A 27290-nucleotide genomic window follows, 5' to 3' on the forward strand; every position below is an offset into this window, starting at 1 on the left:
AGTCAGTTTTGACAAAACTAAACTGGTTTATCTTGTACAGTTCAAGTATAAGTGAAACTAGGTTACGACATTTCGAGCTTTAGAACATGAAGAAACTAAATAAAAGATATTTCACGAAGAGTTCATTTAATCTTACTTTACCCTTCAAACGACAGGAACTAAAGACAAACGTGTTTTACGAACGACTTGCAAATTATTATAACTCTGTATTATTAATAGGACACAAGTTGAAAATGTCATTTATTGCTCCAAACATCTTCAGTGGTCACTTCCGCAAGTTGTGGTAACTCCTGATGAATGGCCCGGTATAGATTCGCAGAACTATTTGAAGAAGGTCTTTACTGTGACCTAAAACGAAATGTCGTACTCATCAAGTATCCCGTCGACATGTTCGTATGGGCAAACCCCGAACCATATGATAAGCAACCCGCAAAGCTAGCAAATACCCGTAGTTCAAAACGAACCAGCAGATGGAGGCACGAACGGGCCATGAGTGTAGTGGCGTTTGCTAATTTTTTACAAATATTCATTACGGTTTATATGTACTTCAGACTAAAACAATCAAACAATTCATTACATTTCTTCAATATCTGCAATTATCTCACCAATATCTGTATTTTTGTCTTCAGTTAAACATATGTTCGTCAGTCAGACGGGATATTTATTTTGACTTGACATACTGTAGTTCATTTGTGATAACAGTTGCTCACACAAATAAGTAGAAGCCATCATAGTCAACATACTAGCTGGCAATAATCTTATTCAATTTTACGTGAAAAACGTCCGAATACATTACACCAACATTACCGCGACACAGATGTTTATGAAGAGAATCAATTTACACTAACATTAAAGATCAAGAAAACCCTTTCCATTCAAGTTTCACAAGCGTGTTGAAATATATTACTTTAGAACAATATTGAGATGTCCATCATAAGGCTGTTAGGAAGTGAAGGAATTACTTAAGGACATGTGGGCAGCAGAAGATGAACTCTTGAATTATATAATATTTTATTTGGTACTTTATGCACCAGTCACGAAGGTGTATCTTAAATGTACATTATATAGTAAACATTTTGCGTTCATTTAAAATTAACTTTCTGTTTTTTAAATATTCAATATGTTATTTTATATCTATACTGTTGGATATTATCTTCTATATCAAAGTCTTGTCTATATAACAACTAGTCAATATGAGAACTACAAATTACCTAATACAATACAATAACAACAAATATCTTTTTAATAATAAATAATTCACTTCAGTTAGGGTTTATGTATACAGAACTCCACATCTTCATGTTGGATTTGGCACGTTACCACAAAATAGTGTTTGAATTGTCTCTTATCACTCAAATTGTGTATTACTTTCCCATTGTAGAAAAGTAGAAATCAGTTTTAAAGCGTCATATTAAAACTAAACATAAGCACCTTCAAAGTAAAGTATACACATCATATGTCAAAACTTACAACCTCCTCAATGGAATCTTCTAGAGAACCGGCGCTAATAGAAATGTTTCAAAACGACTTCTCTATGAAGAGCCCAGGGATGGAGTGTGATAATTAAATTATTCCACATTTTAAACAAACTAAAATTTAATATTTTTAAAACCTCTTGGTTTACTTTTCTAGCCTTTTAAATAGTGTTGCATAAGGATTATATCGAAATAGAACCATATAATACATAACATATTCTTACAACTTAAAACTATACCACTACAAACCTGATTTGTACAACTTATACAAACTTGGAAGTGGTGAAAGGAGGGTGAATCCAGGATTTGTATACTTCTACATTTGGAATTTCAAGAATTCTGAGAAGGAATGAATGAATATTTTGATTCAGTATACGGTTTATTCAAATAATCCTTAGTTATGTCGTGGGATATTACATTGATACGTTTTTCACAAAGGTTGTATAAGTGAGATAGATATTTAAGAACCTTTTGTGTTTCATTATATCATGGTAACAGGACACCTTGCAGTTTCAGGATGTTTATATGGACTTTCCATAAAGCGGACTAACATAGCGGTTCCTTCTCTTGTGTGTGTTTCTAAAATCACAATACCTCCTGACTCGTTTTCTTTCCTCCTATTTAACAGTCATATTTTAAATCTCCACTAACTAGGCCACCAAATTATTTGAAATTGAAAATGAAAGATATTTGGGACCATCAGATTCTCTCTTTGAGCTCTTCATACATGTGGATTTATCTTGACTTAATATTATCCAAACAGAATACGCCGTGGTGTTATGGTGCGCACCATTTGCCTGAAATGGCAAGGGTTCATCTTCATCTGTGGTAGATATTACAAAAGCCAAGGAGTAAAATGTTTGTTGGAGCGAGTCAGCTAAAATGATAATGATGCACAAATTACTCAAGGATTGCCATTTGAAATTAAGTCATATTCTAGGACTAATTTCATTAGAGTAACCCGGATTCTTAAGATACAATCTACTTCATTTCTGGTTTAATTTCTTTAATATAAAAAATTCCAGTTCAATTCAAATAAATTAAATTCTAGTAATTTTTCATACAAACGCATATTTTTCGGCCATACTTTTGTTTTTGTTGGCTCTTACAAAATACAGTACAATAGAATATATTTGTTTTTGTGTACAGTATGTTATTGTTCAGATGTTTCCGGATATTGTTAATAAAAATGATAATTATTTCGACTGAATAATTATTTGTGGTAAAGTAATATGTGACCTATATATTACTTCGATAGGGCCTGTAACTTAAGTGCATGAATGTTGTATTTTAGAATTCTTTCGGTGTGAAATGCATTTTACAATTACTAAGGTGAGAGTTTATAAAATGCCGAATTATCAATGAATTGACATTTCATTACTTCCTTACTCATGTGAGAGTTTTACCCTACTATAAATTACAATTCCCTAGTATGTATATCACATAATTCTTCGTGTGAGTAAAATTGGAGTGTATTAAACACCTTTCGGTTTGATTTTGCAGCTTAAAGAAGGCTTTGAAACCAATAGTGATATTTTTATCATTCTGTGCTAAATATTTTGGAAAAGTTTAAATCAAAAACAGCTTAAGGTCTAAATCCCAGGTTCTATTCGATTGTGAATAAAATGTATCCTTATAATTCGCACCAAGTCGTTACCATTTCAGACAAATAATGCAGGGAATAATAGACAAAGAAATGTCTCAAATGTCCAGTAACAGATACAAATTTCTACTTCACGCAGAAAGCACATAATTTTGATCAATTGTTAGTTCATTAGGATTCCATTTTCTTTGGTTCATCTGCTTTTGTGTCTTCAAGTATAGTGACAAAGTGGAAATGCATTTTTAAATGTATTCTCTGAGGTACAATGATGACACGCTATAATAATAAAAATAAATTGGCGGAATATTGTTATTAAAGTTTCATCCTTAATTATGCCAGAATAATCAATATGTAAGCCATTTGTAGAGCCACAATATTTTGACATTCTGTGCATTTTCTAAATATTAAAAATAAAGAATGTTCATCGTATTTCTATTTTATTTGTTTTCAAAATCTTCATACACTTGGAGGCTGCCTAAGAAAAAAACATTAAAATCAATTAAAAATAAGGAAATTTATAGTAAATTCATGACCTCATTATAGGTAGCTGTTAAAATGTACCTATCAAAATTTAAGAAATAATTTTTATTTTGTGAATAGGTTTAAATTTCGCTGAAGAAAATTAATGGCCTATATGCTTTATGTTTCTTAAAATTACTGCCATCATTTTTAAATGGTAGTTATAGCTAACATGTACTTGATTACTGAATGTATTGTTATATAAAGTTCATGAGCATCGTTCTTTAAATTTACCAAAACATTTCTTGATATCCTAAATGTACCAATAGAAACAACTCTTTCATATTAAATAGTACTAGGTATCAGTATGAATGATAAAATCATTTTGGTGCTTAGACAAAAGCCTCAATACACCCTCGACGTTTACTTCTAAACGTAAGTCATCACACGTAGGGATTTTATGAGAATCTAGTAGGAAAAGCTGAATAAAGGCCATTCATATTATTCTATACTCGTGTGTAATTTGGTATTCATGTAAGGAAGATCAGCTAGGTATCACAAACCAAATAGGATGATTAATCTGAACATTTATCAACCTAAATATTTTTCGTACCTTTAGGTATATTATATTTATTATATTGTATGTAGAACTGTTTTATCTGTTTATACCTCGTAATTGTAGCAAGACCACATTGATGCTTAAAGTTTTGTTATTTCCTGAGAAAGAGATAACCACATTATTAATTCTCTGAGATTAAAATTAATTTTTGTTTTGATTTCATTATCAGGGTCCATGATCGTCTTGGTGAGCCAGATAAGGCACACTTCTTTTCAAACTGAAATCTCATATTAACTATAAGTTCAGAAGTTTGAAGCTTCTATTTATATACGCAAGTGTGTATGCCATTGTTTTATTTTCTGGTTTAACATTTTCTTCGTTTTTAAGTACAGAGTTTCCTTGTTCTGAAGATATATTTGACAGTTTACTTTTAGGCAGTGATTGTAGTATGGTAGTGTTTCCAAGTACAAACACGTGAGGGCGTGCAAGGTGTAGAAATGAAAGACCTTCAGAGTGGAAGGGCAACAAGAACTGATAGTTTGGAGATTGGTACAAGCAAGGTGGAAGCAATGCCAGGTTAAGTTGAAGGCCCTCTGACTGTGATGACTTGCTGAAAAGTTGAGGAACCTTTGCGGGAGGGATCATAGATGTCTATACATTGAGCTGCCCCAAAGTTAGGTGCCAATTACTGTAATATATTGAGCATTTTCTGAATGCTACTGTAACTTTTTATCGATAAATCAACAAAAATAATACTTTCGTGTATGTTCTTATTTAATAATGACCTGAGGATAGCATCTCAGTCATGTTGAAATGTTAGATCACTAGTAATCTCCGAAGTAACATAGTGGGGGGTATTCGATACTTACCTGCCTGTCAACTTACTGATAGCAGGTGGGAGAGAGGAAGAAATCTCTTCACCTAACCTCAAGAAAACGTCGGCATAGAATACCTGCTCAGTGATTCCTAGGCTTGTTTACCCTCAAAAATCCGATTATTGTCTATATTAATTATCAGTTCACACAGCATATCCTTATATAGTACAGCGTACACAGGATCGTGTAAAAATTCGGACCTCTCAATGAGGGTTCTGGTCAGATCAATATATGCAATTGTATACTGTGTCCGTTCTTTCTACCATTTCAGTTGAAATACGCCCCCGCTGGCTTCTTCGCTCTCTGGTGGCAATACATCAAAACAGGAGTCAGTTCATTAAGAAAATCATTTTAATGCCAACGTCAGCGAATGGTAATGACTTAGGCCACGCACTGTATATTTCTTTCCCCTTGCTAACATAACTAATAGCGCTGCTTTAATTTTTCGATAATCTGAAGAAGAATTAACTTTTGCGGTTGAGAGGAATTTGGATGAAAACCAGTGTGGTTGTCAGGATCAGATTTTCACTATGCACCAGATGGTTAAAAAATGTTACGGGAGGAATAGACAGTTATGTTTATGTTTCGTAGATCTGGAGAAGGCATATTGCAGAGTACCGAGGGAAATGATGTTCGCCGTACTTGGGGCTATGGGATTAACGACAGATTATTATAATCAATCGAAGACATTTATATTGACAACTGGGCTGCAGTGAGAATTGATGGTAGAATTATTTCTTGGTTCAAGCTACATACAGTGGTTAGACAAGACTGTATTCTTTTACCTTTGTTGTTCATGGTTTACATGGATCATCTACTAAAATATATTAAGTCGCAGGGAAGGATTCATTTAGGTGAAAATATAGTAAACGGTTTGGCCTATGCGGACGATTTGGTCTTAATGACAGATTGTGCCGATAGCCTGGAGTCTAATATCTTAGAACTTGAAAATAGGTGCGATGAGTATGCTATGAAAATTAAACCATTCCAGGACTTAATTGATGACAGTAGGTAAGAAATCCAAGAGAACTGAGTGTTAGATTGGGCATAAAAATCTGAAGCAGGTAGATAATTTCAAGTATTTAGAATGTGTGTTCTCCCAGGATGGTAGGATAATGCAGTGAGCTCGCAGTTGCGATCAACACTATTTAGTAAGGAGGAAGTCAGCTCTCCGACGAAACTATCTTCACACTAGTCTGTTTTCAGACCAACTTTGCTTCAGGGAAAGAAAGCTGGGTGGACTCGGGATATGTTATTCATGAGCTAGAAGTAACGGACATTAAAGTAGCGAGAATGATTGCTGGTACAAACACGTGAGAACAATGGAACGAGGGTACTCGAAATGAGAAGATAAAGGCTAAGTTCGGAATGAATTCGTTGGATGAAGCTGTATACATAAACTGGCTTCGGTGATTGGTTCATGTGAGGCGGATGGAGGAGGACAGGTTACTGAGGAGAACAATGGACTCTGTTATGGAGGGTAAGAGAAGTAGAGGGAGACCGAGACAATGATGGTTAGACTAAGTTTCTGATGATTTAAAAGGCGAGGTATAGAACTAAACGAGGCGGGAAAACTAGTTACAAACAGAGGATTGTGGTGGCGGTTAGTAAATTCACAGAAATTTGCAGACTGAACGCTGAAGGCTATAACAGTATATAATGAAGATGTATGTAATAATGCATCAAAATGTTATGTATTAGGCCCTTGCCATGAGTGGGAACGTAAGTAGGTAGGTATTACTTTAGGTATGAGATCATATCAACATCAGGTGTGTGTGTGTGTGTGTGTGTGTGTGTGTGTGTGTGTGTGTGTGTGTGTGTGTGTGTGTGTGTGTGTGCGCTTGCTTTCCTATGCCCAGGAACCTGGATACGAGTCAATTGGCTTTGATGATGGGCGGTTTGTGATATTAATATTTTGTTATGCACTTTGTTGAAGGAGAATTTTAATTCTTGCCTCAGAGGGGAAGATTATTACGCGGGTATATAATATGTTTCTGTGTCCAGTGTGATGGCTGCATATTACGTGTTGTAAGAGGATAATAATGAGGAAGAGAGAGGATGAAACCTCATGTCGGCGCTTAGCCTTCTCCTGTCGAATAATATCAAGGGATCTGTTCAAAGATTCACATCTACAACCAATGGACGAATCACCACCAACAGCGTCATACGATCTCACTCCACATGGGCAATACGGAGATGTTTGGAACTGAATAAGGAATTATTCTTTTTTTGCTATTTGTTTTACGTCGCACCGACACAGATAGGTCTTATGGCGACGATGGGACAGGAAAGGCCTAGGAATGGGAAGGAATCGGTCGTAGCCTTAATTAAGGAAACAGCCCCAGCATTTGCCTGGTGTGAAAATGGGAAACCACGGAAAACCATCTTCAGGGCTGCCGACAGTGGGGTTCGAACCCACTATCTCCCGGATGCGAATCTAGACATTTGACAGGCTATCTAGTGATTGGGAATTGTTCCACCACGGATCCCCAAGCGGTTAACCACGGTTTAAGACTTGACATTTGAACAATCTGGCCACCAGGTAAGCCTATCATAGAAAGTACCCTTCAGTAGTACAAAGCCAACGATTCGTAGTAGGCCTACCTACAACATTCAAAATAACACCTTACATTCGGGAAATTATGGCGTCGATTCTCAATGTTGGTAGGCTCGCAGATTTTCATGGTTTTCACTGTTCACATCTATGAAATATCGAGGCTGTACTCTAACTGAGACCAGCAGAATTCCTTTTCTATTCCATAGTACACGTATCTATGGGAATGCAAAGTTCAACTCCAAGTAGAGGGGAAAGAAAATAACTTGTTTGCTGAAAATTCGGCTAAGATAAAAATGTTCCCTCACAAGTCACCTCTGGAGGACCCTTAAAAGGGAAGGGCGAGAACCGGGAACTCACGGATCTTACGTAAAGTTTACACACACACACACACACACACACACACACACACACACACACACACATGAGCCAAAAATAACACAACGGCCAACACGTTTCTGTTAACTCATGCGACCTACAGGAAACGTTGAAGTTCGCACGTTTGAATTGGCACGGTTGTCTACGCAGGATTGCGAGGCGTGCTAAGTTCACCCGTCGAGGGACCGCGGCACTAATCTTCTTTTGTAATTGGTTAATAATTGCGTAGCTCGTCGTGAAAATGATGTAGCGGCATTAAGAGAAATAATTTATCTCCTCACTGATTGTGGGTCAATAAAGGCAATCAAATAAGATTGTTATAGTGACAATAAAGGTTAGTCAGTATAAAAAGGGACTTTACACACGAAAGGAAGTTACTCTTTTCAGCTAGAGGCCAGCACGGATGCGGATATTATTGGATGTATCCGCACATATCCCCGAAGTTACTGTCTTAACGGATGAAAACTGTATGGCAGTGCGAATAATTTTGCTGATAATATATACAATATCCCCGGATAATGAAGTTTATTAATTTTCACTCAGGTTTACTCTTCTGTTTGCTTGTCGTTAGGTGACCCTTGACAGTAGTATGGGAGAATGGTGATATATAAAGAGCCTTGAGACCATAAAGGCATAAATCTGACCTAAGCCTAACTGGCACCAGTCCACAATTAATGGAAGGAACAAAGATCAATACATCGGTAGTTGTGGCAAGAGAAAAATCCCTCATTAACCTGTGACTGTGGGGGTCTGATGCCATGTATCAGGCCTATTGTATTATATTAACAGATCTATCCGTTTCAATATCTTGGATGTTATATACTGTAGATAATAGTCATGATGCTGTATAGGCTTTTGGGCTTATGCCGTGTCAAGGAAATAAGGGGAGATTCTTTACGTTTCGCAGAGAACTGTGTTCTGCGTCATCAGAAGAAAATCTCGACTGCCCACGAGAAAGGCTTCTTAAACAATGACTTTTTGAAATTTAGAATTTATAATAGAAGTGTAAATAGTACGTTCATTCGTCAACAGATGGCTCCGACTTGGCGCAGCGCTAGCGTTCGAAGCGGAAGCTGACCGAACCATCAGAATCAGTCCATGGCCGACTTGATGCGTCGCTCGAGCTAGCCGCAGCGAGGGATCCAGTTGGCCGTGATCAGTCTAAGAGGGTGACATAACATGAGTACGTAACATATGACATTGACAGGTATATGATATTGACACAAGCCTGGAATGAAACATCTGGCGATGAGAAACGTACCAATTTGGAAAACACCGAGACGAAATTACAATAGTGTAGTTAATATTTACAATATCCGTGGATAACACTTGGGGGATGTGGATGCGAGTGCAGATGAAGGAATTGTGGATGCGGAGAGGATAATATTTTGTATATCCGCGCAGGGCTCTTCTTATAGCTTCTGCAACAGTTATGCACGGGGTAGAAATGTTGAAAGCACAAAGTGGTTCTACAGCAACTGCACCTAACGAAGCGCCGATAAGGGCTTAATATCACATGTTCCATATTTTTCTTCTAACGCAAAAATAACTTTGCCTGTTTGGATTATCATTGTACAAACAAACACTAGTCCCATACAACGGCTATAAGCGTGTCAGCGTGGCCTGTAATAAGCTCTTTGACAGTGCGAGTTTTGGACAGGGTACGGAGTAGTGGCCTGCTTTGCCGAGCGCGCTAATTCAAACATACGAAATTTAACGCTTTCTGTAGGTCGCACGGGTTAATTTTCGAAAAAAAAAAAGTATTTTGGACATTGTGATTCTCTTGGCCAATTTAACATGTGTACAAAATTTGCGTAAGATCGGCGATTTCCCTTCCCTAGTTAGTTATTTTTATGGGATTAATACAAATGAGTGCACTGACAGCATTTTTGAACGTGTGTGCAACCTAAACGGTTAAACTTTTGAACTATTTTCTTCCGAAAGAGAAAATTCGTTTGCAAAGCTAGATTTTGCTTGTCCTGAATTTCCCTTCCTATTATATACATAGAAAAGCGTACTCATTTACATACTGAAACATGGAATGAAACGCGAATTTTTTTGGTAATCTGGACGAGTTCTTAGACAACAATTAATGAGGTTATTTATTAATAATTTCAGTTTATCCAAATACAGGTTTAATTATTGAATTTTGATCGTGACTTTTCCCGTCCGGGAAAATCCCGCATATGAAAAGCCTCGAAGTTAAGTTATTTTCTTGACAGAGAAATCATTACTATTTTGTTTGAAGTAAATACAGTTTAGTGGAGAGTGAACTAACCGAGTAAGAATATTGCAAAACCAAACCTATTAACATCAATAAACATGTCCTTGATTCACAAAAAACCGAGATTCTCTGTCCTTTAAAATGTTTCCTTTAATGATGGTAATCCTGAAACATACGACAAATAATTTACCACCTTCTTCTAACACAATTTGTTTTGTTGTTCAACTGGATGACCAGTGTCACACACAAAAATAGAAAGTTAAGAATAGTATTTTCTATTGTACTTATTACCCTCTGTGCCATTACGACACATGAACTGTTCATCAGTGTGTGACTGATATAGAGGTGCAAGGAACATACCAAAATATGGAATATACGAAGCTGATAACTTTTATTTTCTGTAGAAAATCTGCTACTGTAACCATCATTATTTTACTAATACTAAAATATGAAGAAATCGCTTCGAAAATAAATACATTAGGCATTCTAAATTCTTTGCTCATCAGTCAGATTTAGTTAGTTTCTTGATAGAGAAATCATTACAATTTTATTTGAAGTAAATACAGGTTGGTGGAGAGTGAACAAAGTAAGCAAAAATATTGCAAAAATCAAACCTGCAAACTAAATAAAATGTCCTTGATTCACAGTTTAACATTCATAACCAAAGAAATCCTCTGTCCTTTTTTTTCTAGCTGCTTTACGTCGCACCGACACAGATAGGTCTTATGGCGACGATAGGACAGGAAAGGGCTAGGAGTGGGAAGGAAGCGGCCGTGGCCTTAATTAAGGTACAGCCTGGTGTGAAAATGGGAAACCACGGAAAGCCATTTTCAGGGCTGCCGACAGCGGGGTTCGAACCCCTCTGTCCTTTAAAACGTTTCCTTTAATGATGGCAGTCCTACTAATAATTGATCATCATCTTCTAAATGACGCAATTTGTTTTTGTTGTATTATAACGGGATGACCAGTGTCGCACAGAAAATAGGATGTTAAAAACATTATTTCATATTATGAAAACTAATATTTTAAAGAATATAAACTTACATGTGTGTGAAAGCGAGGGAGGTAATTAATTATGTATTGTTCAGATATGATTATACAGAGTGAACAAAAGGTTTTTGTTGTATTTACTTATTTATTTAGTTTTACAACTCTGACACTAAGTGGACGAAATTTCTTGTTCTATAAGAAAATTATTTTCAAAAGAAAAAAAAAGTCCTGCCAAAAATGTTAGTTAATAATTTATTTATTTATGTATCTGAAATAGAATTTTCATTTTTCAGATCTTGACGATAACCTTATGTACTTCATTTCCAATAACTTGAACATTTTTATGAAGCTGAAAGCTACTACTGATATCAGGTATTTTCTATAACTTTGTTTATCCCATACAAAACTAAAATGTTTTAAAAAACTCATTAGCGAGTAGAAAAGTGTTCTTTTGTCAGATTAATAGCTGCATAATCTTATGGTAATTATGCTGATATATGAAGGGGTAGGGGCAAAAGAGTGCCAAGCAACATTTTTGGCAAAACTGAGCTGTCGGTGTCATCTGTTGACGATTAGAATAAGCTATCAGTAAATACCGAAAACTTGCACAGAAACACATTCAGGTGGCACTGCATGTGACTTTCATCTTGTTGCCCCCAACAGTTCTTAGAAACACTCGGAGCAAAACAGTGTCAAGCCACCAGGAGACCCAGATTACCATGGATTGTAGGAGGAAGCTTGTGTTATCCAGTGATTCTGAAGAATATTTCAGTAATTCTAATGTAAACCCTGACTATCTTCCTCACGTAGCATTTGAAATTTCCTCTGAAAGTGGAAGTGTTGCTTGACATTATTTTGACCATAACAAAATTTCCGCCATTGTTGCTGGGGTTATGTAACTTACTAAGTTATTGGGTTATGTTTTAGGAACAATCAATCGATCGGCAGTCGCCCAGGTGGCAGATTCCCTATCTGTTGTTTTCCTAGCCTTTTCTTAAATGATTGCAAAGAAATTGGAAATTTATTGAACATCTCCCTTGGTAAGTTATTCCAATCCCTAACTCCCCTTCCTATAAACGAATATTTGCCCCAATTTGTCCTCTTGAATTACAACTTTATCTTCATATTGTGATCTTTCCTACTTTTAAAGACACCATCCAAACGTATTCGTCTACTAATGTCCTCCCACGCCATCTCTCCACTGACAGCTCGGAACATACCACTTAGTCGAGCAGCTCGTCTCCTTTCTCCCAAGTCTTCCCAGCCCAAACTTTGCAACATTTTTGTAACGCTACTCTTTTGTCGGAAATCGCCCAGAACAAAATCGAGCTGCTTTTCTTTGGATTTTTTCCAGTTCCAGAATCAAGTAATCCTGGTGAGAGTCCCATACACTGGAACCATACTCTACTTGGAGTCTCACCAGAGATAAATATGCTCTCTCCTTTACATCCTTACTACAACCCCTAAATACTCTCATAACCATGTGCAGAGATCTGTACCCTTTATTTACAAACATATTCATATAACACACTCTTGGATCTATATCAAGTGGCTTTTTCAGTTCAAAGTTTACTCTGGTTAGTTTAAGGCCTTTGTTGACCAACATTCGCAAATATGCATTGTGTGGCTTGGCACTTTATTGTTCCAATTTTAAATCTGTTGCCGTCAGTCATCACTTTTCTCAAGAAAGGTTACATTGTCACTTGCGACCAGAGGTTTATACGAGTTAACATTAAAACTAGTGCATAATTTTGCTGCACTCTTGTTGAAGTAATTGTTATTAGTTACATAACAGAGGATACAACTTGGGTATTTCTCGTACTAAGACTTGGTGTTTTGCACAGTTTAGGATATCCTGGATCATTCAAGGTCACCGTCACATTCGCCTGATAAATGTTCGAATTCTAGGAAGAGAAAAAGACGTATTAAGAAGATACAGATGAATAAGAAGAGGCGAAACGAAGGAAGAGAATATGTAGCGCGTAAGACCGGAAAAGTTGTTCCAGGAGCAAATGTTGGAGAGCTGTGTCGCTGTCCCATGAGATGTTTTGAACTTGAAGAACAACAGATATTTTCAATATTTAATGGGTTTTTGGGATCTCGCTGATTTTGATAAGGAATATGCTTATTTATTTGTATGCATTGAAGCTATACCTATAAAACGGAGATACTGGGCACCTGAAGGAGAGCCAAAGTACGGAAATTGTGGACATACAATGTAGGCATTCATGACTGTGATAAAGACGTAGGGTGCATGTTTTTGTGGGATGAGAGTATTGCAGGAAGAGGCTGTGACGAAATAGGTAGTGCAATTCTGAAGTATCTGAAAACAAACGCCGTCGATGCTAAAAGGCTTGTGATTTTTTCTGATAACTGCGGGGGCCAGAATAAAAACTGGAATATAATGGCACTCTGGTCTTATTTAATTCGTACTAAACGATTTATTGATATCGAACACTGGTTTTTAACATCTAGCAACACATTCTTGCCATCAGATAGAGACTTTGCCAAAATTTAGAAGTGGGCCCTACCAACGAAATCAACCGCATGTGTACGACCCTGCCAACTGGAAATGTATCATTCAAGAATGTGGGAGAAAGAAGTGTTCAGTGTAACAGACATGAAACAAGACGACTTTTATAAACTGGCGAAACAAAAATTTAGACTCCTGAACACCAGTAAAAAACATGTGTAAGTGGCATGGAATTTAAATTCACAGACGTAATTTGTTTCAAATTTGAAGCAAGTAATCCATGGTTTATCAAACTCAAAACAAGAGTGAATGTGGATTTTGAAGACTGTAACGTGCGATGGAGGTAACACCACAACGTTGAGCTTGAAACAAAAGTACAGTACTGTGCGAAAAATAAAGAACAACAAACTGCAAGATGTGTTGAAACTCCTGGACCATGTCCCACCTGTCCATCGCCAGTTTTATCTCAGCTTTATTCCTGACTCTGAAGACACTAATGAAGTTGAAGAAGTGTATGAAAGGAGCAGCTGATCTGTTAGTTTTAACGTTATGCATGTGCAGTTATAAGTTCCTAAATTCCATATTTTGAAAAGAACATCATAGTGAAAAGGTACAAACAGACCTTTTTGCGTGATGGATTTATGTTGATTTATTTAAATTTCTTTTCAGTTGCCAGTTCCACCCCGATTTCCACTGCTACCAATTTAAATATTATTGGTGGAAATGTTATTTTAACTGAAGATTGGTGTTATTTTTCATTTCTGATTAAAATAGTTGAAATATCGGACATTGTTTCATTGTCATAAAATAATATTCCTAAGATAAGTGTCACTCCCATTGGGGCAATAAAGTGCCAAGCTACAGTATTCTGTGACATAGTATTAAAAGTATTGACTTTTGGCCTTACAAATAGCAGCCAAAAAGAAATTATGCCTGCAAATCACATACAATGAATATTACTGAACCTTTCAAAGCTATTAATACATCATTCCCGTGAATGGTACGATTTCACGATTTGAACAAACTTTCTAACTGGTCTCCCTTAAAATGAAGAAAATGTTGCTTGGAACTCGTTTGCCCCGACCCCTTCATATATTCTAATCAAATAACGATAATGTCACACATTACCTCGTGTGATTCACAATTGCCAATGTCTAAATGCAAAAAATATTTACAAAGAGCATTTTTTAATGTTGCTATGGACCACACTACGAATCACAAACACACATTTAGCGAAACTTCCCAAGTTTGGCAATAATGATTAGATGTTTGATGTTTCATCCCCTGCGGTGATACTGACAGTAGAGGGCAGGTATGGAGTGTAAGCACAAAATACTGTTAGATATCCGATCTTTATGTTGACGCATTAATATCAATAGACTTAACTTGTTTGATTCATAATTTGCAGAAATATTCACTTTCAATTTATGAACGTGATCATTTATTACCAGTAATCCGGAACATTTTTGTTCTGCCCCACACCTTATTTGATATTCTATTCAATATAAATAACTAATTTGCAATTAAAGTTTTAGAAAAGTTATAAAACTAGATAAATTCCATCCTGGAAACTTTAATATAATTTAAATTATTACCGCTCACAATTCAGTATATAGAAATATACACAAATAGTGATTCTAAGAAATGTAATTTAATATCTTCCGTAAAACATAAATATTTTAGTTTTAGGATGGTTAATTCGGATATTCCAATCTTCGTAAATCGTTCGTTCTTACAGACTAAATATTGTGCGTGTATATTGATAAATATTTAATTTTAAAATGACATATTGTATTCATAACATCTTGCCTACCGATCAGTGAAAGAAATTATTTAATTTTGTCTCATTTTTTATCGATGAGATAAATTAAATAACAAAAATATAAATACTTGATCGAATTTGTAAGTTCAGAATATATCGTGCATGTAATAACTTTCTTCTTGCTATACAAATTTTGTTTCTATCTGTCCTTAATGTTAAAGCTTACTTTTATATTTCTATTTAGAAAGTTCAATTTAGTCCAGTATTTTAAATATTGAATTACTGTTCTTGTAGGCCTTAGGTCATTCTTAGAATTTCTAAAATTCATGTTATATGTGCAATACTTCTTCTTTGATGATAAATTTTGTTCGAATATTCCTGATCAAATAAATATGTTATTGTGATATTTCGAAAAATTAATATTGTTTTATTTTTACATAATATGTACATTAATTTGAAAGACATTGATTTTGTAAACAAATATTTCAGTTATATATAAACAATAGCAACAACCATGATAAAACATAATGTTTCTATGTGGCACAGTAAGCAGTAACTGTCAACAATCTTGACTGGAACCGTAATGAAGTTAGGTTTCAAGATTTTATGACAGATAATACTCTGTGCCTCAAATGGGGAGTCTTATTTTATCGCAAAGCAAAGCTTTACAATGTAACCTACTTCTTAAAATATAAGAAGAACATTTTTCATAATCTAAATTTATCTTCCTGCATTGTCTTACTGTACTTAGTTATATCGATACTAACACTAATTACCATTAACTTATCCTATAACATTTTTGGTAACACCAAGATGTATTATCAACATCATCATAAACATTTACTGGTACCTTAATACATCATAGTGAACGTTAAGTAAATATGATTCCATCTCGCAATATTTTGTTGAATATTTTTCTGTTTAGAGGATTTGTGATTATTCTTTTGACAATCGTACACTTGCTTTTCTCATAAAGAGAAAATTATACTAATTTTCCGCCGTTATTACTTTAGAAAGATACCTGGTTTCTTGAGTGAAATATACATTTCTTGCTAACATACGTACAACTCGTCAATTAGGTCTATTAATATTTAATAGCCAAAGACGAATGGAACGTTGGTTTTCTACACAGATAAATTTCAAGCACTGTATAAGGCATCGGATAGCAAGAATAATCAAATAAATAGCTTCCTAGATGTTCTAAACGAAAAATCATTTTATAATAACATTCTATATCTAGTTTCTTTATATTGAAATTACATTCAAAATCAATGTACTTAGAGATCAAAATGTTGTTATAATTATTTGGTACTTATATTAAAGCTTCATTTCATTTGTTACACAAATAATTAGAAATATTCAAGACGCCTTAGAGGAAGGATAGTTTTTAAATATATACGTATATATTATTTCTCTACAAAATTTAAATATAAATATTGTAATAATTGCATATGATTTTATGATACGGACGCAGGAATACATAAGTTAGAATATATATTAACTATTAAGTGTTGCTACGTCTTTATACATCTTTAGTTTCGATAGTAAATACATGTTAACGAAATCTTATTATAAGAACTTTGGCTTAATGAAATCAGGTTCATGATAAAGACTGATGCTACTTATTCGCAGAAATCTCCACAATAATACATCTTTACGACAATACAAAGATCTGTGGAGAAATCCTTACAGATGCTTCAGGAATACAATTCAATATATTTAAAGTATAGAAAGGAAAATATGTCTACAAAATAGCACTGTATGTACAGAGCTATTTTTCCTGGATATATTTGAAGTTTTCAACACTGAGAATTAATAGATTTAAGAAGTGGAGTGGTTAGTCTTGCTTTGCAGCCGTAACGTAGAGTTAGATGACTAATTTATTTTACAATTCGTTTCACGTCTCACCGACACAAATAGCTCTTATGGCGACGAAGGGATGGGAAAGGCCTAGGAGTGAGAAGGAAGCGCCCGTGGCCTTAATTAAGGTACAGGAAAATTTTCCCGGTGTGAAAATCGGAAACTAAAAATTTCAAAATATGTCATAATCGACTTGTTGCAAATATAGGATTTATTTACAATTGGCTATTGTATCCGTAGTCACGAGTACGCTTTTGTATTGCCTTAATGCCATCTGGTGGGGAATAGTGAAAGCAATAGAGTCGACAGACTCAGCATCAAGCTGCGTGGAAGCCAGTCACTGGGAATAGAACATAAGGCCTGTTTTCTCTATCATTTCAGGAGCAAGCAAAGATGTACACTGAAATGCATTTTTTTTTAAAAGACAGACCTCAGAAAGAGCATATAGATGGGATAGAAAATCAATAGTGTATTCGAAATCATCAACTGTTTTTTACAACTGAATGATTCTGAAATCACATGTACCGTATCTTGAAACCTGCTTGCTCCTGGATGGGTACACTGTATGCAGTTAAGCGTCTTGGAGGGAGTCTGAGAGTCTTGGAAAATTAAGCATTCCAAATGATCAGCTCGATGGTAAACTGGGGTAACACGTTGTTTATTTCACGAAAGAGAAAGCCCGAGTTCTTTCAGTATGATATTTTCAATCTGTGAAATCAAACCATGGTTCATGATGGGAAGTTAACTTTTGATATGAAATCAAAGGAAGACATTTATTGGAAATGAAGCTACATATCTCCCTTAGTGCACTCTATTACACTGTACTTTTATTGTTGCGATTTTTAACTTGTGGCCGTGAAGGACTTAAACTACACGGGGAGTAAAATTTTTTGATAATAGGGAATCATTTCTCCTCTAGCAGGTTAGCACTCCTCATATGCTAACTAGAAGAGGCTGCGCCTCAATATTTAGCACCGAGTAGAATAGGCTTCTGCTTGACAGTGACTAGTTTTGGCTCGTCTTGCAGCTCTACATTCGGGAAACGGAGTGGCAGGCCCCCACCGTCGGCTGTCTTGGGAATGTTTTCCCGTCGTTTTCCATTATCTTGCTCTAATGCGACAGTACCTATTTTAGGCCACGACCGCATCCACCTTACCTTCTTCTAAGATGACACCACTACTACAAATCTCCCTGACGTGGGGGACGACGTTCGGGTACGAAATGAAAACTTGTATCCCCCTCCTTATTTAAAATTATTAACGATTAATTTTTATTGATTGATTGATTGATTGATTGATTGATTGATTGATTAGACGTGGGGCAGGTGGATGCAGTCTCGTCTTGTTGGTAGAAGCAACTATGGCTTAAAACAGAGCTCTGCATTCGGAAGGCGGTGGGCTGGTCCCACCGTCGACTGTACTGAGAATGGTTATCCACGGTTCTACATTCTCCTTACTAAGCCATAGCCGCTCCCTGCTCAGTCTTCATCGCACCTCAGATCACTGCAACAAATCTCCTGATCTGAGAGGGGGCGTAACCCTCTAGGAGACCCGTCTCACCCCATCAGGCTACAGAATAAAAGCTATTATTAGGTAGCTAGGTAGACTGGACAGCATTTTGTAATGACACATCAGTCCAGCTGACGAGCCCAGTGGTACGCTGTGGGCGGAACACTGCTCATACACACGGCCTTAATAACCCAAAAATTTTCAATTTTTGCTTATATAAATATGAAGTTTGGTCGTCAACAGTTTGCCCACGAAGGTGGAAAAAAACAATAAAACAGACACGAAAGCTCGGAGCTGCTGATATGATCTTAAGTTGACCTGAAACGGATAGCTATTCGTAAAATTTACAGAAGAAAAACTGTGTACAAAGCGGACTGGCTATAATTTTAGTTTTCTTTGAATGTGCTGTTTAGAAGAATACAGTCACAGGCATTTGTAATTGATTTGTGATGTTTTATTTTGTATTTAAATGTACGACTAATCAGTATAGAAATTTTATAATCATTTCTGTAAATCAATTTTCTCTTCCCTAAACACTATCATAGTAATGCTAAAATCAAAAGTTTGAACAATTGTATTTCAGTAGTTAGCGGATTGATTCATACTTATTCTTTGGTATTTGCTTCTTCAGTATTTCTGAAGCATCTGTTTGTGGAACACAATTCGTATTACATACTTTCGAATCACTTAATGCTATACCAATAAACACTTTGAACACCTATGCTAAACACATAGGGAAGGTTATGATTTTTGGGTATATTTATAGGGTATTAAAATGTTTTCATAACAATAAATTCTATAATCTTCATCCATCTTCACTAAGCATGTTATAAACGAACTTAAAACCAGGTACAATCACTTCAATTTTGGAACAAATGTTCCTCCATCTCTTAGGTATAATCCTTCTTCAATGTTCTATCGACACTTCATTACTTGTTGACCGCTGGTTAATCGATTAATGCTATACAGTTATTTTAACCATTGACATTAATATGGATTTTGTGTAATTAATGTTTCTATGACTCTAAGGTATGGACAGTTCTGGAAAGAATGAATAAAACTAAAGTGAACGGTTAAAAGTCTTTCATGTTACTTTACGACCATTTGGAAGAACTTAAGATCTAAAGTCAGTTACAATATTGTTACCATGGGAAGCTCTGTTGCAGGTTGGTAGAGTGAGAAATAGAAAAATTTTAATCCGTCCTTGTCTGGCAGAGCGCTTAAGGCATAGCTATCCAGCATCTTACTTGGAAGTGTAGTTTTTAGTAGGTCTATAGATGTCCCTTGGTCTGTAGAGTGAGAAATTCTGTTTCGGCTCCCGAAAGCGATCAAATTCTCAGTCATTACCAATTTCATTAAATTAAATTACAAGACACTAATGTTGATGCAAGACTTGTTTTCTTAAGGCAAACAAGCTTGTGGCGTTATGTGACTGTTGATATCGTTATATAATCTTCAGCTTTATTTAGAATTCGAACCACCGAGTGTAAAGTTTTATTTAAAAAATACCTGAAGTATTAGACCACTGACGTTGAAACCCAGCTATTACGCACTTTCATAGTTATATTAAAAGTATATATATCTTGGTACGAAACTAAAATAACCTCTCTTTTAAAATATAGATAAATAGAGAACTATGTTTAATGTTTAAGGGTCATTTAGACCCCTACGTGGTTTACAAACATGGACGTCGGTCTTTCACCTCCATGTCCTGGGTTCACTTAAATTCCGTTCTTTCCAATCGAAATTTGTGCTGGAAGTAACGGAGGTAGGGCATGTTTTCTCCAGACTCTCTAGTTTCATCTGTCAATTTATTTCCAGAATTACTCTACGAGACAAGCGTCTGGTACATTTGACAACTCCGTACTTCATTTAGATGTCGAAGGTCAACACCCCAGAGAACGACCAAAACTGCGCTGGCAATGAATACCAGCAATGCGTAAGTTTGCAATAAAATGACATTCATTGATCCGGTTTCTGCGCTAGTGGAACAACGGTACGAAGAAGAAGATTACAGAGTAATACTTTCTCAACGCCGTGGAAGTACGAGACGACCTTCATGAGCTGGCACATGCACATTATTATTATTATTATTATTATTATTGTTATTATTATTATTATTATTATTATTATTATTATTGACTGATTTCAAAAAATAAAGGCAGAATGTCTGCATAAATTCATTCTGTTAATGTAAGAGTTGCGCTCATTTGTGGTATAAGAACCTTTACGTAATTTCATTGCAACGTTAGTATACGAAGAAAATAATGAAAAATTCAACTTCGATATTAAGATGATATGATATGATTAGAAGATATTATTTATATTAAACCTGCATGATTATAGCGGCCAATCCAAACATCTGGCTATACCTCGATAGAGTCTTCTTCTTTCCTGTGTTTGTTCCCCACTATTTGGGATCGGCACTAATCTGAATTAATTCCTATTTTACGGCAGGGCGTCTTTCCTGACGCCAAATCTAATTGGTGGGAGGCATGTTCATGTGATGGTTGGTATTATGGTGCTGTGTTTGTAAATTAGGATATCCAACCCAAAACCCAAACGCGGCTAAAATTCAGTACCCGGCCGGTGCACTAAGAATCAAAGGCCACAAAGCTGACCACTCAACCTAAGAGTCGGACTATGTCTTGATTAAAGTAGACTTGGGTAAAGCTTCGACAGAATTCAACTTCCGCTGGATATTAATGGTAACATTATATATTTTTTCATATATTTAGCGAAGGAGCACATTATTCCACGAACACAGAGTTCTAACAGCTAAAAGCACAGGAGACTGAAACAAGGTAAAGTAGTCTCCAGCCAAGCGCTCTGCCTATAAGGTACCTGAGATGTTAGAATTACTACTTAACCTTCGAGGGATTAGTCTTCCCTGATGTTATTGACTAAAAGGCACTGAATTGACGATTTTGGTACGCGAATTAATATAAAGAGAACTTTCTGCTGTTTACACAAATGTTTTCTCATCGACACGTAAAAAATTAAATAAAGACATTTCCATTAATTACACAAAATCCATTCTGAAAAATGACAACAATTACTCCTTACTAATTGATTCTTCTTCAAATCTTTCTCTTGAACACTGTTCATTCTCAGTCGGGGTTTAATTTATGGATGACTCGTTTTCTTTCTTGCTTTACAAAAAGGTAGGAGAAATTTTAAAAGAAGCACCTTAACGATTTACATAAAAATATATATACTTATTCGTTGGAAGAAAAGGTCACGTAATAATGATATTCGAAATGATGGTGCTGTCAAACGTTCATTGCGTAATATACAGACGTAGTTGACGTGGGGGTGGAAATAGGTGATTGAGCAAGTGTTTGGGAGGTCGGTTGTAACGACGACGGGGCTGTGGAAGAAAGAGGTAGGTGATACATAGAATCTTGGGGGAAACTTGGGGACGAACTGGCGGCCCCTTCAGGAACTCCTCGTTCTTGACCACCACCATACTTGGATCTTGTGGGTGACGACGAACATGTTGATGAGGATGAACTGCTAATGTTCTGATAAGGTATCGGTGAGGTAGATCTTCGAGGTGGATGCTGCTGAGCGAAGCTTAGTTGTGACTTTACTGGTTCAGAGTAGGGCATTCCTCCTTTATTGTAGACAGGGCCGTTATTTGTGCCACCCACAGGTGGCTGTGGGGGATAATAACGGGCATTAGCAGGTATCTGGTAGAGTGCATTTGCAGAAGTCTGTGTCCCCCTCGCAACAACATACTGCTGTTGTTGAGGCTGTTGCTGTGGTGGTGATGGATATTGTCCACCAGGTGGCGTACCTGATGTCTGTCCTGAGGGAGATCCTAATCCTCTCTGAGGACTTTCACTCCTAGATCCTCCCACACCTGTTCTGGTGAGGAGGTGTACTTGAACTGGTGCACCTGTTGGATAAGGTACCCTTATAGTCTGTTGCTGGCCCTGCCCCACCCTAATAATAGACGCAGGTGGCACTGGACTAGACCTGGAGGACGCATTGGGGTGAGGAACAGGGCTATAATGCGGCTCTATAACAGCTGTGATATTAGGATCAATGAAGGGAGCTGTAAGTCGTACACTTGCTGAGGCCACAGGTCCAGCATAATGTCCTTGCTGTGGTAATGATGGTCCACTAGAAACTGGAGACACGCGCATCTGTACCATCCCTGGGGGAGGAACTCTACGCCCATAAATAGTTCCGGTAGCTCTATCCAGACTTTGAATGGAAGCAAACCTCGGATCAGCTTGGTACTGATGGTGATACGGTACCAAACCTGCAGAATCTGACGGTGGTAGAGGAATGACCTGTTGCACAGGTGAGGAAGTGTTACTAAAATTCTGCGGGTAGTTTCTCGGTACACCAGGAGGAGGTGGCGACCCTGCAGATGGCGGATGTTGCAAATGTGCCGCATGATGCAAATTTCGATTGCTCAGCGTGCCATACACCTGATTTTCCGCACATCCACCACCAATTCTCATTATCTGTTGCGATGGTTGATAGAGATTTCCTGTAGACGCATACATTATTTGGTTAGGAGTAACATATCGTCTTCCAATTCCATCCTTTCGCATACTTTCCGTAGGAGATTCTTGATGAACTATTATCCCAGTGCCATAGTCAGGACCGAAGGTAATGCCTCGGTTGTAATCGTAGGGATATGCCGTCTCTTCCTGAAGAACAGGCATAGCAGCCGTGGCACGAGCATGAAGTATTCCTCGCCTCCTGATATTGGGAGGTTCGGCTGTCACAGGCGTTCCATCAGGAGAACAGTAAGGCCACGTCATATGACTTCCAGCTCGAGATGCACATGCCAACATCGGCGGTTGGAGCTGCGTTTGCATTTGTTGTAAAATTTCTGTGGTGGAACCAAATCGTGGTTTTATGCCGCGAACTGATGGGCGCCTATTGAAACCATAATCGTCGTGATCGTCTTCATCAGACACTGAAGGGGTATTGCTGTTCACACTGTACCTCTTCTTGATCCTTTCAATTCGACCCGCATCCCTTTGAACGAACAGTGCGAGTTCATCTACTGTGCTCGCCAAACCTTCACCCGCATTCGGGGGAGTAGAACCCGGGGACTGCATTTGAGTTCCGGCCACCACATCTGGTTGCGGTCCCTTCTGCTCCTCCTTGAGCACCTCCTCTATATCGTCAAGGCTGTACTCGGATTCTTCTCCTCCTGCCAACGTACTTGTGCTCGCTATAGATGCTCTGTCTCCGGATGGCAAACTACCAGGTGATGTTACTGCAATCTGGTAGTACTCGCAGCCATCGCCAGGGTTTTCTTCATCACCCGTGCTACCAGCACTAACACAAGCAGCTAGTGGTGCTAAAGTGGACAAGAACTGTTTTCTAGCTTCCGCTGTTACACTCGTGCGCGATACAGCACACTTTGGTCCCACAAAATTGCCCTTATTATCACCATTGGCAAAATCTTTAGGCGGTGTAACGTGTATTGGTAATCCATTACCGAGATCAGGTGGTGATATATATTGGTTACATTCAGTTGAATAATAAGGAGCTGTTCTCCATTCTATCGTGGTGGGAGGCTGTGTCTTTGACCCTTCTTGCGAAGGAGATCCCACATCAGGAGCTTTATTTTCTGTATTCTTCCTCGCGAACAGATCTGTCAGTTTTTTGTACGTAGATGAAGTTGATCCCGACGAAACAGAGGAAGATGAGGAACCGGATGAAGGTGACGATGTTTTCTCGATGAATCTATTTGAAGAAAATTCTGAATTTGGAGAAGCAACATATTTATTTGATTGCGGGTGTTTCTTGGATTCTTCTCCAGGCGGACTGCTCCTTGGAGGAATTACGGAGCCACAGTTTTCGAAGTCCATCTCATTGTCCGTATCTGTAGACGCATCAACTCCCCGTTTCTCTGTAGACTGTCCATCTTTCCTGCTTCCGTCCTCTTCGTCTTCATCCAAGTCACATGTAAGTTTTCGAATACGTTCTACAAGTGAATCTTCAGAGCGAGTCTTAGTAGGCACCGTCGTATTTCGTTTGTTTCTCCCCGGCTCGTACCGAAGAAGACTTCGCCGCAAGGCATTGCGTTCGATGGTGCGCCTTATTTGCGTGCTAGTACTGTCATCATCATCGCTGTTCACGTTATTCCCACCACTTGGAGATGTTATCAGAGGCATTGGTGGCATTACAGCGATGTAAGCCTGATTACATTCATGCATTCCATCCTGAAATGACAGTTCCTTGTTGTTACACATCTCAGCCAGCTTAGATCGCTTTGCCTCCTCAAATAACTTCAGCGACTCTGCTGTAACAATGAACTGTTGGTTATCATGGTTCTGATCCGATTCCCCTTGTTCGTGAACAGCTCCAGAATTATTATCGTAATTCCCTTCATCACTGATAGATTCATCGGTTATTGAGCGGTTAAGGAGAGGTGGGGGTGATAGAAACCTTGGAGCGGGGAATAATTGCCTGACAGCTGAATTTGGTCGAAGACTATTGGAAACTAAGACATGATTACCTAACTTAAAAGTCAACGTTAATTCAGTAGAGTCTGGAGAGGAAACCTCCTCGGTAATTACAGCTTCGTCTTTGACATTTTCACTATTATCATTTTCGACACTGATCTCTTCTATCTTCTCATCCTGAATTTCTGGAACCCTATCTTCAGGACCAGGAGAGTCCGGAGGCAGAGACGTTTCCTCACTAAACCTGACAGAGCGGCGACCAGCGCCTGGAGCTCCGTCAACCTCTTCGTCCTTGACCGGCGAGGACGCTGTCGGAGAGGAGAACGATGTGGATGTCTCCTCGATGAAGGGTTTATTGCCATCATTAGGACTGTCCGTACTCTTCCACAGCTTGCCACCCTTGAGGATACCACTTCTTTTGACGTCACCATCTGGCCCTGATCCTTTGTAGCCGCCACCTGCTGATCTCCTGTGGAGGTGGTCGTCCGCTTCACGCACTATCCGCCGCTCCGTCACTGTTGTCATGGTGATGGTTTCAACAATGTACCTCTGTTGAGGAAACGCGCTGGGATCTGGAAAAAGAGATACAATATATGTTAAATTCATATTAAGGAGGTAATCCTTATCCATTTAGAATATTTAAATTAAGTCCTTCTACAGAATGTTACTACATGCTAGCAGATGTGATTTGAATAGGCATGAGTGGTAATGGAATGAGATGGAAAAAAGGAAAATTGAAGGCACTTCATTATTTAGGGACGGACTGGGAGATCGTATAGCGATGGTGATTATCTTCGTATGGGGAACAACAAGTTTATCTGTCAATTATAAAATTATCTCACTAGTGACTAAAAGGTCTAAAGGATGATTATCAATTCAGTATTGTTATTGAATTGTAGACATGATAATAAGCTTTTAGGCTTTTGCCGTGTCTGCAAAGAAGGTGAAATTCTTTACGTTTCACAGAAAACGTTGCTCTGCGTCTTCAGAAGAAAACCTCGCCTGTTCGAGAGCAGGTCTTTTCTTCTAATAATGAAGTTTTGAATTTAAGAATGCTTTACAATTTGGTCTATAGTACGTGGTACTCTTGTTCACCACCAGATAGCTCACTTATCGCTAACCTTCCGACGTCCAATTAATATCTTCCTTGTTCCATCGTATGTGCGTGTGAAGTAAACAGCAAGGTAATCAGACGAATCAGGGACAAATGTATTAGAAGATACTACAAATAGAATAAGACGAAAACATTCACAGTATTAGCCCCTCAAGTAGGCGACTCAATGCTGAAACATCCTAGGGATATGAGCTACGAATTTTAGGAAAATAATATATTCTTTATTTATCCCTAAAAATTAAAATCCGGTCGATTAAATTAGCAGTTTGCCTTTTTTTTTTTTGCTAGGGGTTTTACGTCGCACCGACACAGATAGGTCTTATGGCGACGATGGGATAGGAAAGGCCTAGGAGTTGGAAGGAAGCGGCCGTGGCCTTAATTAAGGTACAGCCCCAGCATTTGCCTGGTGTGAAAATGGGAAACCACGGAAAACCATTTTCAGGGCTGCCGATAGTGGGATTCGAACCTACTATCTCCCGGATGCAAGCTCACAGCCGCGCCTTTTGTACCACTACTAATGTGAGTCAATACAGAGTTTCATTTAAGCCCATATAACTACATTTGATGCGGGTTTAAAAAAAAACAATACACCTGAAGGTATTGAAGCAAGGAACACATTACCGGAATAATTATGTAAATAAGCTAATTTGGCTAGGATTTGAATAAAAAAGAAGATAAGTAAAGGAACAAGAGATTTTAGGTCGTTTTCCGGAACTGCATTTAGGCCGGAAGTGATTTTAGTTCGGTCGGCCACTATGATGCCAGCTCGTCGTGTTGATCAATCTTCGGAGAGGCATCCAAATTCGAGGTGATGTTCCCTACGAAGGCTTCCAGCGATCATAGAACACATAACATTGCGGCGGTTGAATCTGAGCTCTTCTTTGGGACAGAACGCTAATACGCGAGGAAGAGTTTCAAATGCTCACATCTTCTGCAACGGGATTTATTAAGGCTCCTTCCAGGAAAAGTTCGAACAGGGATGACATTGCAAATTCATTTAAATAAAAACATACTAG

The 27290-nt window shown here is 37.6% G+C and overlaps 1 protein-coding gene across 1 annotated transcript in view; it reads right to left on the reverse strand.

The window, feature by feature from the left end:
- Positions 1 to 21312: 21312 nt before the first annotated feature.
- LOC136875864 (mucin-17) overlaps positions 21313 to 27290 on the reverse strand; it is a 57772-nt gene continuing 51794 nt past the window's right edge. Inside the window, exon 3 of the mRNA XM_068228228.1 lies at positions 21313 to 25732. Coding sequence (XP_068084329.1) covers positions 21993 to 25732 — 3740 coding nt within the window. The 3' untranslated portion in view covers positions 21313 to 21992. The remainder of the gene's footprint in view (positions 25733 to 27290) is intronic.

The sequence above is a fragment of the Anabrus simplex genome, chromosome 6 (genome assembly GCF_040414725.1).
Source record: "Anabrus simplex isolate iqAnaSimp1 chromosome 6, ASM4041472v1, whole genome shotgun sequence".
Lineage (NCBI taxonomy): Eukaryota > Metazoa > Arthropoda > Insecta > Orthoptera > Tettigoniidae > Anabrus > Anabrus simplex.